At 40.9% G+C, this 14,496-nt stretch overlaps 1 protein-coding gene across 3 annotated transcripts in view; it reads left to right on the top strand.

The window, feature by feature from the left end:
* The first annotated feature begins 1,841 nt into the window (after positions 1-1,841).
* FBXL2 (F-box and leucine rich repeat protein 2) overlaps positions 1,842-14,496 on the top strand; it is a 411,994-nt gene continuing 399,339 nt past the window's right edge. For 2 of the 3 annotated variants that reach the window (XR_010743969.1, XM_066322419.1), the window contains exon 1: positions 10,420-10,489. Coding sequence is in view for 2 of the 3 variants with exons in the window: in XM_066322419.1 (XP_066178516.1) it covers positions 10,451-10,489 (39 nt within the window). In the remaining variant the exon portion in view is untranslated. Of the gene's footprint in view, positions 1,943-10,419; positions 10,490-14,496 lie in introns of those variants that run through there. The other variant, XM_066322431.1, reaches the window with a different exon arrangement.

Here is a 14,496-nt window from a genome sequence, read left to right as displayed (position 1 = left end):
GAACTTTTTTTGTATAGTCTTTTTATACATAAAACATTGATTCAAATCTATTTTGCAACAATTCACTCCTTCTGGCAGTTTTCAAACAAACAAGAACTGATGTTGGGCAATGGAGAGTCTACTCACATGTTTGCCTCCTGTCCTGCATCTCTTGCAAAAACACATCCAAATTTAGCTAATTATCCTGAATTCCTCAACATCGAAGATGGTTGATGTTTTGTAATGCCCCTTCTTATTGCAAAATAAGATTTTTTTTTCCTTTGGGTTGCTGCAACTTGAACTGATTCTAGATTTCTTTTCTTTTACTGTAGTGATAGGGAAATTTGTCACTATCCTAATAATGCAGTCCAGAGGTTTGCCATGTGAAATTAAAAAATAAATGTATCATTGGGTAGTAATCGTGTTTGGTTTTTGTTTTTCTTCTTTAATGTGAATCAATAGAATTTAGAAACTGCTAATCTGGGCCTTATGCAATTCAGCTAAACATGTCTAAATTGTTTATACATATTTCACATTTCTGAGGCTTTCTTTCCTACTATACAAACCAGATCAGCTGTATCAACCAGGTCATTCTCCAAAATCTGGGGAGTAGAACACAGCAGATCCAGAGATGTGCCAACAAATGGTAAGTGCATGTACCAACTATTTCCGTGCGGGTTCTCAGAAAGGACACTTTCATAAGAAAGTATTTTTTACTGTTAATCAAACCAGAATGTTTCATTCCTTAAAGGAATGAACGCAGCGCGTTTCAAATAGCAAATTCCTGTTAACTCTGCAACGACCGCTTTCAATTCTTAGAAACCCCGAAGGACTGAACCAACAGAAAACAATACCTGCTGGGGCAATTTTTTCCTCACGATTTTTCCCATCTCCTCCTTTCTGCATGGGGTATTGTGACTGCTGAACAGATGTGACCCCTAAGTGCGCTACTAACAATGTTGTATTTGGCTTTGACAGTGGTTTTACGCAGAGAGTGTTTGCAGAAGCAAGCCGTGCTCTTACTGACAGCACCCATTGCCTGAAAGCTCTTGGCTGGCTGACAGACCGGCTCTTGTGGATTTTTCCACAGCGATTTAGGATGTTATCGTTCCCCCGGTCATCTACAGCCGTGGCTGCAAGTTGCAGCCTCCGTGGTGGCCAAGGCGGTATCTCGGGCTGAACATCGCTCTCCACAACTACCTGAGGGGAGGTTGTACCCAGGTGGGAGCTGGCCTCTGCTGCCTCCTTGCAGTGACACGACCAGGTGTAATGGCCTGAAGCTGAGACCAGCGAGATTTGGATTAGATATCAGAAAATAAAAAATTCACTGTGAATGTGGTCAGGCATTGGAATAGGCTGCCCAAGGAGGTGGAGGAGTGCCCATCCCTGGAGGTGTCTAAGAGGTGTCTGGATCTGGCGCTGGGTGATGTAGTTAAGTGTTTTAGGGGTTCCAGTGGTAGTGCCGGGTTGATGGTTGGACCTGATGATCTTTAAGGTCCCTTCCAGCCTTGACGATACCGCGATTCTGTGTCTCCAGGTGGTTATTGCGCCCAATACAGATCCAACGCCGGGCTGCAGACGGGAGGCGCGGGCTACAGCGCCGGCAGCACCCCGCAAACCCCGGGCGGGCGGCCCGTGTTCCGCTCCCCGGCCCGTGTCCCGCTCCGCGGGGCCGCTCCCCGGCCCGTGTCCCGCTCCCCGGCCCGTGTCCCGTTCCGCTCCCCGGCCCGTGTCCCGCTCCCCGGCCCGTGTCCCGCTCCCAGGGGCCGCTCCCGCCGGCGCCTGTCCCCGGGAGGCGGCGCGGGGCGGGCGGCCCCACGGCGCAGGGGCGGTGCCGGTCACGCGGGCGCGCGGCGGCCCCGCCCCGGCTCCGGCGGCAGCGGCGGCGGGGGCACCTGGCGCCCTCCTCGGGGCTCCTCGTCGCCGGGACAACCGGGATCGCCGCCGCCGCGCCTCTGCCATGGTGAGGAGCCCGCGGCGCGGCCTCGCCGCCCGGCCGCGGCGGGCCGGCCCAGCCGCCCGGGGCGGGGGGAGAGTGCCGGCCGGGCCGTGCGGAGCGGCCCCGGGGCCGGGCGGCTCAGCCCCAGGCGAGGGTCTGTGGGCGAGCGCGGGGCGCGGGCGGCGCCGATGTCGGGTTGGGCGTGCGGCCCGGCGCGGGGCTGCGCCCACCCACGCTGTAGACGAAGGGAAAAGCGAGTGTCTGTCTGCCCCTGTGTCTGTCTGCGTGCCTGCCCGGAGCAGGCGGGGCCGCGCTGCCCCTCGCTGTAGCACATGCCTGCGTGTCTGTGGTGAGGTGTGGCGGGCCCCTTGCCTCCTCCTCCCGTGTAACGCCGGAGCAGCCATGGCACGGCTCTGCCTGGCGTGTGACGCGGGTCAGGTGTGTTGTCCGCCCGGATAACACAGGAGGGATGGTGTGTTTATATGGGTGTGTGAGGCGGCTGGGGAATGATGGAGGTGTGTAGTTCCCCTTATAAAGTCGAGAGGGAAAAGCCAGGGCGTGTGTCGGTGCACAGGGCAGGGATGGGGTGTCACCGTGTGGATGCACGGGATGCTGGGTTTGGGCGCTGTGCTGTATCCTTATGCATGTGCCGTGAGCCAGGGTGTGGCCTGGGATGTGTGTAGATAGCAGATATACAACAGGACGTGAGCGTAATGCTATGGCTCTGTGTGTGTCTGCTGTGATTTCGGCTTCGGGTATGGTGTGTTTGTGTTGTAGCAGAGATGTGACATTGTGTGCAGGGCCATGACATAGCAACGTATGTATGTAGTTGTGTCTGCCTGCTGCTGTCTGGTATGGGCTTGTGCCTGTGTGTATATATAGTGAATATCGGGTGTGGCATAATCTCTGGATATTTTTAAAGGCATGTATGCTATGGGTGTGGCAAGGATTATCCGTAGTCCTGTATGTACGTAGCAGACACAGGGTATGGCATTTTGTGTGTACAGAGCAGCAGTGGCTTGTGTGCATGAGCATGCATTGCTGTGATGTGTGTGCGTGGGTGCATTTATCATCGATTTGTGGGGTGAGTGTGGCGGGCACAGGGTTTGTTTCACCTGTCTGCGGGGACGGCACGAAACGGAGCAGATGTGTGTGGAGGGTTGCAGCAGAGGAGGAAGAGCGGCTGTGGTTTGCTCTGTGGGGATGTGACACAGTGTGTGTATGCCACGGGTGGCAGGGCAGAGATGCATCAGATGTTTGTGAAAGGAAGATGACAAGGCATGTAAGGGGGAGTGTGTAGGGACAGGCACGGCATGTTTGGAAAGATGATTGGTTTGAGCCATGTTTTCGATTACAACTTAATTGTCTGATGCCTTCCTGCTTCTCAGTGATAGTTACGATGATAGATGTAGCAGGAAGGCACAGTTGCTGGTCTTTCCCACATGAGGAAGTGCACAGTGTTTTAAGGCAGACGATCAGTTCATGTGTATATTTACGTGTGTGTAATGATATTAGGTTTTCTGTATCAGGTTCTGGGGAGGTGGAGGGAGCGCTCAGCCTCACAAAGGAAAGAACTATATTCCTGTGGTGTTGCAACTTTTCTTCCTTTGCATGAAGGCTTGTTCATGCGCTCTTTCTTCCTCTGCACATTGCCTTCTGTTCCTTCCCAATTCTAGCCTGTGTGTTCTGAACCCAAACAAAGCAACCTTGAAAACAAAACTGTGAGGTGGAATAAAAATATCGATAGATTATGTATGATTGTAGTATGCTTCTGTGTAGAATCAGTTTGGATTTGCTTTGCAAAGGTTTTTGTCTGTTGCTACAAGGAGGAGTAAACCTCAGTGAATGAGGCTGTGGATGGTGAAGCATTGGTGGAGCGATTGTTATGTGTTTTGGTGACATGTCACGTTAATATTCTGCCAGAGAAGATGCAATATCTTAAGTCGGTTGAATAAAATGGATTTATCTCATACTCTAAATTTAAGGTAGATTACAGACTGAAGAACAACTAGCCAAATGCTTATAAACTGCACTAGGGGAGGTTCAGGGTTTTTTTGGACATCAGGAACAATTTCTTCACTTAAAGGGTTGTAAAGCATTGGAATGGCCTTCCCAGGGTGATGGCAGAGTCACCATGCCTGGAGGTTCAGGAAACTACTGGATGTGGCACTTAGAGCTGTGATATAATTGACCATATGGTGGTGTTTGGACATAAGCTAGACTCAGTCTTGGAGATGATTTTCATTCTTAATGATTTGCTTGTTCTATAAGTAAATATTTTCCAAACTCCAGGCATGGAGGTTTTCTTTGTGGTCCATTTTGACATTCCCAATGAGATACCTTTAGCAGTCTAAACTCAGCAGATGTAGAATCTGCAAAGCAGCCTTGGTGCTGTAATTGCACAGGGGACGTCTCAGAAATTATACCATCTGCTGTGCAGATTCTTATATTGGGCAGCTTCTTAGTCTCATTTGACAGCTATTAAGCTGTTACCACCATTTTTATTATTATTTTAAAATTTTTCAAGAATTTTATTCAATGCATGCTTATACTTGAATTGCTCTGTCTTATAGGGGTTAGTCTTATTCAAGTTGTTCTTTCCTTCTTAGTTTTTCATAGCTTTGTAGAATAATTTTGAACAATTAACACCAGATCTTTTAGTACAGGGAATATCAATGTTCTTAAAAATCAGGACTATTAGCTTACTGCTTGCTTATTTTGACAACAGACTGGAATATTTAGTCATCCTAGTTAAAATGAGGGATAACATGGGGCTAGCAGATGTGGAAAGTTGAAAATAAAAGTCAGGTTTTCAGTGAAGCATGGCAACTATTTTTAGGTAGGTGTAGAAAAATACTACTGGTCTTGGCACTGTGACAATATTGATCTGAATCCCAGCAGAAGGCTACACATTGACAGTACTTCAGCTGTTTCATCATTGGAAGTCAGAATAACTGCATTAATTTAATGTAAATTGTTATCAGCTGGTAATTCTGGTAGTCTTTCTGCTGAATTAGAAATGCACATAAGTGGGATAGGTTAAGTAGGACACAACCAGGTGGAATTGTGACACAAAGGAGTTCTCCCTTAAGCTAGTTTAGACAATAGCCACAACATCCACTTGCATTCTTTCTAAGAATCTTTTTAGAAAGGTGAACCATGTTCTCCGTAGATTTCTGCTTTTCCTTTTTTCTTTTCTTTTCTTTTTTTTTTTTGTTTTGTTTTGAGTTGGGTTGGGTTGGTTTGGTTTTTTGTTTTAAAACCTCATGTCTTTTAGGACAACACAAGAAGTGTTAAAATTTCGCATCATACTTGAACTATGTATTTTGGGTGACTTGGTGTGAATGTGATAGGGCTTGAGTCCAGCTGTTCCCCTGAGCTTTTCCAGAACAGCTTTCACACTAGAATTTTGATGCAGAGTGGGACATTCTCATTCTTTGTAAAGCTTCTGAAAAGCAAGATTGTAAATACAGAGTAACTTCTATATGGTGAAAATCAGATTTGCATTCTTAAAAATGCAGAAGAACATATAGGTGAAGCACTGAAAGTGTATAATGATGAACTTAAAATACACTAGGTACTGGTATCTCCTCTGTCAACTCCATTTTTTTTCAGGATGAAGAAATTACTTGCATGTCTCTCAAAACTTAAACTAATTGTTCTTGAGACTGAAGAACAAATGGTTTGTAGAGATCAAACATTTTTCTCCGCCTTATTTTTCAAAAAATGTGCTGTACTATAAATGTCTGAAAATCTGTGTATATAGTGCGATTCTACAAAACAGAACAAACAAGCAGAACAAAACTAGAGCGTGAATTTAAAGGTTTAAATGGATTAAAATTATTTGTGTTTGGTACAGGGAGGTAATAGAAATGCAGCAATAGTTGACACAAGGGTACCTTAGCTGACAAAATCAACTACAACTAATTTCTTGAGGGATTCCCCCTGGATTTTTATCTTTGTGTTGGAGGAGCCACTGCTAGAGGAAGACTGGAAATTTACTCTTTTCTGGACTTGCACATTTATGACTGTTTGGAACTAGGAACTCCTGCTGTGTAGCCCACAAAAAAGTTCTCAATATTTGGTATCAAGCTGCAGCACTCAAAACGTTTGCCTTAATTCTTTTTATACTCTTCTTTTTCTGTTCCTTTGTTTTCCTGTGTTCTCCTTGGTAGGCCGAAGGAAACAGTAAATTTGGTTTTCATTGGATTTGATTGCTGTTCAGCTGGTTACCCAGTATGTTCTGTAAATTTAAATCAAGAAGACAAGGACATAATCAAATCTGCATAAATGTGAAACTCTACCAGTATGTCAAGTTTGTCTGTCTTCAGAGGTTGAAACTGAAGTCAGAGCTTCACAGAGAAAAGGCATTTCCATATCATAGCTTGGTGTTATGTGGTAGTTATATAAATATTAAGCGGCAAAATGTCTAAGTGTGCTTGTAGATTATAGACTGTTTTTCAGAACTACTTCTGGAACAAAAATATCAAGATAACTTTATTACTGCAGAAATTCAAGAAACGTATGTTTTGGCAAATACTGAATGTCCAGTTTCTGTTCTTAATCTCAACCTATTACCTTTCTTGAAAGGTAAAAAGGACTTGAAAAAGATGTTTTGGAAATGCTATTATGATGCTATTTCCTTTGAAGTCAAATGTAATTACTACTCTTAACCACGAAGAGGTACCTAATTTTGTCTCTTATAATTGAAAGCTTTTATTAATAATGGATTACATATATGGCAGCTTTTATTAATTATGCACTGCATATATGGCATATGAAGCCACAAAGCAGATTTTTTTCTTTTTTTCTTTTTTTTTTTTTTTTCTTGTTCATTTTCTAGGGAGATTTGCCTTGCAGAGAAGATTTACCCTTCATAGTCAAGTTTTCATGCTCAGTACTAGGAAAAACCTCAGTTCTGGCATAGTGTTTATGAGGCAGATCAAGCACTGATTTGAAATGGCTTTGTAGAAACTATAGAGCCATTCCTGTAATAAGCCATACCTTTTATATCTCAAATGTGTTTTTGAAGAGCAATTATGGAGGGGGAGGATTAGTACTCAAAATTTCTGTTTCACAGGTGCTTAGAACAAGTGTCCTGACTACTTCAACCATGCAGTCAGTACTTCAGCTGTGATTTCATTTACAGTTTGAGCTAAGTGCAATAAGAATAATTGCCTTTCTGAATATGGGATTGCGTGACTGGAGGGAGGACTCTGTCAGTTCAGATTAGAACGGTGCAAACTCCTGGGGAAATGGACTTGCAGGAAAATCTCTGTGTGAACGCTCCAGGAGGTTTTCAGGTCTCTGTTGTCGTGCCATCAGCCTGTTAGTTTGTGTGCTGATAGTGAAGACTGGGAATAAAACTTAGCCATGTGTATGTCAGTAAAAACAGCTATATGCAGAAGTGGGGATTCAAAGGAGTTTTGATAGGTGTTCTCCTAAGGGCTCTGAATCTGTGATGTGGATTAAATTTGGATGGCTGAAACTACATGGTTATCCCTAAGCAAATATTGCTACATTGAAATGAATGGACACTAACTTTTGTCTTGGACTGATTTTGTTCAGAAACATATCATGTTCTGAATACCTTTGAGAATGTGCATTTATAGCATGATTCTACGAAATTGTGTGACACCAGTTGGATTATTTTTGTGATTACACTGTTTGTAATTTGTCCACATACAGTCCTTGTGGATGTTGTGATGGAGACTACCTTAGAATCTTCTCCAGTATTTCTACTTAGAGTCTCAAAGTTACTTGAGGTGTCAAAGAAAAGAATCTTTCTCAGGTATTTTGGACTTACGCTTTTGCAAAATCCATTTGTGACTCTGCTTGATGCTTAAAGTGGAATTTGTCATTTACCTGATCAGGAAATACAAATCTGTATGATGTGTAATCAGTGTTGTGAGAGGCTGCTTTGTACCTTTGTGATGGGTTACAGGCAACAACTGCTTCATCCATCTGATTTTAATTTTCTGCCATTCTCCCATTAATTAATGGGTCTGTTGCTCTCTGAGCCCATAAAGATGATCATATGGGTTTCCCCATATTCCACTTCAAAGTACTTTGTAGATTGGACTGCTAATTAAATGCTTTATTTTAATTTCTTTTTTTTTTAGGAATTATGTCTAAATGCATCCTCATGTACTGTTTGGAAGGATATAATCTTAAAAGACGAGTAATGGACAATTATCTGATAAAGGAAATTTTCAGTAATTTTCTTTTTAAGAGAAAGCAAATTGAAGGAAAGATTTGCCAATCAGTAAATGACTGATGATGAGGATAAAACTTCGTCAAACCTGTTTTTTCAGCTGTCTCTCTGCATATGTTTAAAGAATATATGGAGATACAATTAACAGCTTTTTCAACATTTCTTAGTGTTTAAATGGTAGTTGTTGGATTTTTATTTCCCTTTCTTTCCTGATCTGAACTAGTCTCTAGTCATGAAAGATTAGGTAAGGAATAGTTTGTTTTCTATGTGGTTCAGGTTTGTTCTGCCATCTCTGGTAGTGGTTAGAATATAATGCCTTGAAAGGCAAGTGTGAGCTGGGTGCACCTGAATGAAGGGTTAGTCTTCCACGTACCTCCCATCTCAGGGTAGCGTAGGGAAAGCAGAGCTTGCAAACCTTTTTTGCCAGTAATAGTGTAATGCCCCTTTCTTTTAGTGAGGTATTGGATTGAACATAAGGTTTTCTGCCATGCTGGCTACCAAACACCAGTTACATGATAGCAAGTATTGATAAAATGTTATCTTTCAACTGAATTTTAGGCCTGCAAGTAATTAGGTCAATCACTAATTCTGCAAACCATTGGATTTCCGCTTTTTAACAAGCAAGGATATGAACTATCCCCCTGGAGTGAGAGGACAGCTGTCTCTGGTGACTTAGTAAGACAAGGCTGAGCCTTGCATTGGGGTATGGGCATTTCAGCTAACAGGTCAGGTTAACCTGTTAGACCTCAGTACCCTGGCTGCTTGCAGGAGTGAAGTCATACTTTTTAAAAGGCTTGAGTGGTGATTTCCAAATATGTTACTGGCAATAGGTGACCACCCTTCAAAAAAACACACAGGAAAAGGTGATGAGAGCTGTTTGAGCAACTGAGCTTGGGCTGGTGTGCTCGAGGCAGCAGGAAAGTGCCTGCAGGAAAGCCCTACACTGGGAGGCACTTGAGTTGGAACAGCCAGAGGCCTCGAGGTAGAGCTGTGCAGCTGCGGACATCAGCTCTGAAGTCCACAAATGACCTTGTTCTGTCACCCAGTAAAAACTGAACCTTGCAGAGCCAGGCTAATGCCCTCCAGTAAAATGTGAATGATGTGGTATGAATACCAGTGCTGGCAAAACAAGAATGATGGCTCTTCTGGAAGAGAATCAAGTAGAAAAGTGGGCACTGTGGCCAGCTGCTTCTGCCTGGAAGGTTTTATTATGTTGAACAGCACTTATTCTGGGGAAATTTTAAAAGCATTGTGGCCCTTATAAACAGCCTTAGGTCATTGAAAGGCATTAAGGAAAAACCAAGAGATGTGCTCGGGTTCATTTGGTCTTCTCTGAAGGTGAGCCTTAACTTTTTAAGATGACTAGCACAATAACAATAGGAGTATTTGATATAAGGTGTTGCTTTTGTTCGATTTGTCATCACAGTGTTAGAATAAAAAATACCCCAAGGAAGGCCAGTGCAAAAGATGCAGGGGGTACCTGGCAGCAAGGAGGAATCTGTAAGGCTGCTGAAGACCATGCCCTGGGCTCTGGTAGTGTGTGTCCAAAGGGAAGAAAATGTTAGCAATCACAGCAGGCCAAGAAGTCTGCATTTTAGAATGAATGAAGGCAAACCCTGAGCAGGGTGAGCAGCTGGAGCACAGGAACAAGAGCCTGAAGGGCAGACACTGTCTGTGTGTTGAAATAAAAGATTTTGCCAGTCTGTCTCTGCTGTAGACAAGCGTGGTTCAAGTGGGGTTGCATTTCAAGGTTCACTTTGGTGTGTTATAATTTTTATTGATTATACAGAAAGCTTAACCATGGGTTCTAGTTTAGCAGCATTCCTGTGCCATCAGCTGTTGTGTCTTCAATATCACTTACTTCAGTTCTGTTGGCGATATATATCCTGTCTAACGCTCCTTTTGTTGCCTGGATACAGCTACGTTTTGCCACTTGCATGGTGTTAAATGATTCTGCCTGTCTAATGCGTTGATTGTACATTTCTGGAGGAAGCCCTAGCTAGCACCAATTCCCTGAGCACTGGGGAATTTTATACACTTATACTGGAGTGTAACATGAGATAATATGAAATTTACGGTAAAGGAAAGTTGTTTTACCTCTTCTTCCGCCTCCATTTTTGTGGTGTATTTAAATAGAGAGCTTTTTATGATGCCATTCATTACTTCAGTATACTTGTGAGCTGCTCTGGGTAGCTAAGCCAATTTGGTGGCTTTCCTACCCCTATGGCATCAGGTGCTTTCAATACCATGATAAAAGGGAAATAGCACAGGCAACAATTAGGTGTCTCAGCTGAGGAGGAGAGAGATGCAGCAAGCTGATGGGTTTTGTGTTTGGCAACAAAAATCTGCACATCAAGGTACTGAATAAAAGTTTAATTTTATTTTTTTTAGGATATTCCTTTAAAATTTCGCTTTACCATGTCTATTGCTGCATGAATAATACTTAATAAAAATTGTTTGTGCCAGTGAAAACCTGAAAGACTTGATGCTTTACGCATATGGCTGTATTTACAATTTGAGTAGGATATGTGCTCTGTCAGCCCTAGGAGGGAAGGAAGTATATGGATGTAATTCCAACCTACTGTCTCCTTTGGTAAAAATGACCCAAATGTTAGTGGTTTTTTCCTGGACTGATAAATACTTCAGCCTTGTTTTCAGTATATATGCCTTTTGCTGATACTCTTTAGAGTCTTTCACACTTCATCTTCCCCAAACCTACTTTTGCCCATAATTCCTTTAGCATGCTACTAAGCAAGGCTATTTTTGAGAGTCTGGGTTTTTAATAACTTTTGATTTGAGAAGTTGACAGGTTGGAAGTCCTTATCTACTCTGATTTCAGTGGAAATCAGATACATAAATAACTCAGTGGAACCGAGCCATAATGGATGAGCTGCTACCAAAACTGTTTAATCTGTTAAGAAAATAGTCCTCTTCAATAGAGGATTGAATGACAGCTGAAATTGCATGCTTAAAAAAAAATATAAGGACTATCACCAAAATTAATAGTATAGCCTTATTTTGATCTTGAAATAAATCAGAAAAGATTTCTTCATCTCGTTAATTCTGGTGAAAACAGAAGAACTTTATGACCAGCTGTTAAACCAGAATAGATTAATGTGCTGCTTTCAATGGTGGCAAGCTAAGTGTGGTGTACCAAGAAGTCATGTTCTAGGACTAGTGGCAATTATTATGTTTAATAATATGGAAAGGGAATTAAAATAGGGAGATAGATTATCCATTTTGGGTTTCACAGATTTACACAACGGATGCTTTGTTTATATAATAAAGAGATTTTTAAAAATGTAGTTGCTAAATAAATTTAATGTAAGAAAGTATCAGGTAATTTTTAAAGAAAATATTCCCTTTTTAGCTCATAACCAGTCTTCCAAAAGTACATTGAAGATATTACCAAGAGAGGTCAGTTAAGGAATATAAGAAATGGCTCGAGATTCCAGTGATAAGGAATTACAGTTTTCTCTTGCGGATTTTGTTTTGTGTAATTTGTTCTTGTCATTCCTTTAAGAATGTTGAGATCTTCTGTATCTCTTCTTGTGTTTACAGGAAATTTAAAACTGGCTTTAGAGTAACATTTATTACATTTGTTCAGTCACGTCCTTTTTTATTGTGCACAGATTTGTCTGTTGTATTTGGGGATTTTATACAGTTAAAACCATACTTCTGTAGAATTTGAGATACCCTATCATTAACTCAGTCAAACTTGCTACCAAATACAAAAGCAAAGAGAGGAGAAATATTCTTTTGACATTCAGGGTATTCTTAATTGTTATTTTGAATTACTGTGTACAGGTATGCTGAGGACATGTCATTGTCAGCACAGTCTGTAAGTAAAGAAAAAAAAATAATATTTGACAGGAATAGTATAATATTTTTTACAGTGATCAAGCACTTCCTTGACTGAATGTTTTTGATGGATTTTTTTGTAAATAGAAATAGAAAACTAGAGGTTATGGGAAAAAAATTGAGTAAAAAATAAAAACAACAATACATGAATGTACTAGTGTTCTTGCTTCATTTAAGGGACGTTTTAAATTATCAGAAACTGTTCAAACAATTAAACATATTGTCCTGTTTGCACCTTCTGTCTTCTTTCTCTGCTTGCAGGCATTTGAAATCATGTTACAAGTGTTTATCTAGAAAATGACTACTCCAGTTGTCCTGTATTTGTTCTCTGTTAGGGGAAAACTTATTGAGGAGCCTTTAAAGCAGCCCCTCTCTTCTTCTGAGATGTAAATGCAATATGGCTCTAGAAGCTAATAAACTTTCACAGAGTAAGAGTACTATAAAGAGACACTTTCATTTTTCTAGATGGGCTTATTCTATAAGAATAATATGTTATTATATAAGAACTGCTGCTACGGTGTACAAGAACACAGAAGAGAAAGTTACTGTTTGAGGGAGAAGAGCTTTGGAAGTGTTTGTGGCCTTGTCTGGGGCTGGCGTAGCAGGTGTGGTACTTTGTGTGGCTGGGCAGGTCACACGCTTCTTGTAGTATGTAGGAAAAGCTGCATTTTTAACTGGGATTCCTAAATGAACCATATTGGTCAGATAGGCTGTCATGTATTCAAAGTAGCTTGTCCATCCAACTTTAACTTCAGAATTATCTCACATAAACATACATATTATAAGCACTTTTCCTAAGAGTTGATGGTTTGGTTGTAGGTTTAGTTTTCAGCTTGGCCTCAGCAGAATACTTACTACTGTGCTGTGATTTGTAGCGAGTTCACTTTTGTTGATGAGTATTTGGAAATGCTATTTAACACAAAGAGCTATAATGCATGCTCAAGTAATTAGAGTAACTTGCCTCATACCTTACTAACTCAGATCCTATGTTATACTCACACAATGAGTGCATATATATATATATGTATGTATATATATATATATACATATCTCCATATTACTGTATACTTGAGAATTTGTGGTGCAAAAAAAAAAAGATAATTAGATTTTTTTTTTATATAGGCAAAGTGACAGCACACATGTAAACTAGTAGCGGTCTGCAAAGTAGCTTTATTTAAAAATATATGCTTGTGCATATATGTGTCTGCTACATGTTGTAACTTTTGTGACATTATCTGCAGCTATAGAAAAATTTAAGTTAAAAGAGGATTTTTAGGTCTATGATACTGAATGTTCAGACTCTCAACCAGAATTAATGAGATCTAAGTTAACTTGCATGTTTTACCACAGACTTTGCATGCTGTCATGGAGATGACATCCTTTTTTTATTTTGATTTACCCTCCTAACCTGCAATGCACAGAAATATTTGCTTACTTGACTCTTTAGTGAGCCTAACTTCTGTAAGGATGGCATATATGCCCCTTTTTTCTGAATGATTTCTTCTGTAAACACAGTTAGGCATATAAACTGTTCTTAAAAAGAAAAAAAATCTCAATATATGGTATTGTTTTCAAGTCACAAGCTGCAAACTTTGAGTACTGTATAATATAAAAATGGCACACATGTGGATAATTCATAAACCTATGAGTTGTCAAAGTCAAAAGCAGTCAACCAGTTCTAAAAATGTCATTGATGTACGTGGTATATTTCAGCCTAAAGGCTGAAAATATCAGCAGCAATGGATATTGAATATAAAATAACCAGAGCAAAGCTGAGCCTATGGTCAGCCATGTGGAACTGCTTAAAGCCAACATCTCTCTTCTGAAGGAGCTAGAATTGTCTTATTGAAATATATATTCATGGTTGTTTTATGCTTTGAATATCTGTAGTCTGTGAATAAATGTGCTGCTCCAGTTGCTGGAAAAGGAAGCTTGATTAAACTTATCAGTCCTTTTGAAAGTTGACAGCTTTATTGTCTTTAGATGTGTGGATAGCTGAGCACAGAGGTAGTGGGTGAAGAAGATCTGTGTCAAAATTGAAACAGTAGTACACAGTTAAAATCCATCTAGGATGCACTGGAAGAGAAAAAGGGCTCTTGGCAGCAGCCAGAAGGAGGTTCAAGTTTTCAAATCTTACAATATTTTTTTAGGGAGATATTTTCAAAATTCCCAGATGTGTAATTTTTGCTGTCTCCCTTCCTTTATGAAGACAGAGCCAAGCTTATATTTGACTTTTTTTCTTTCTTTCTTTCTTTCTTGCTTTGCTTTTATGGACCTTTTTTCTTTTTTCACTTTTGTTAAACAAGAAGCAAAGCAAATAGTTTCCAAGTATTCAATGTATGTGGATAGTAGGATGAGATGTCAAGAAGAGCATATGCTTAATAAAGGGAGAAGATTTTTTCCAATTGTTTTAATGTTTTGTGTGATTTTCATATTTACCGTCTAGCATTCAGAAAACTCATCTGCTTTGGATCCTTCTTGCTAGTTTTTTTCTGGTATTATG

This window comes from Sylvia atricapilla, chromosome 1, assembly GCF_009819655.1.
Source record: "Sylvia atricapilla isolate bSylAtr1 chromosome 1, bSylAtr1.pri, whole genome shotgun sequence".
Classification (NCBI taxonomy): Eukaryota; Metazoa; Chordata; class Aves; order Passeriformes; family Sylviidae; genus Sylvia; species Sylvia atricapilla.
This window is presented reverse-complemented; position numbering and strand designations above follow the sequence as displayed.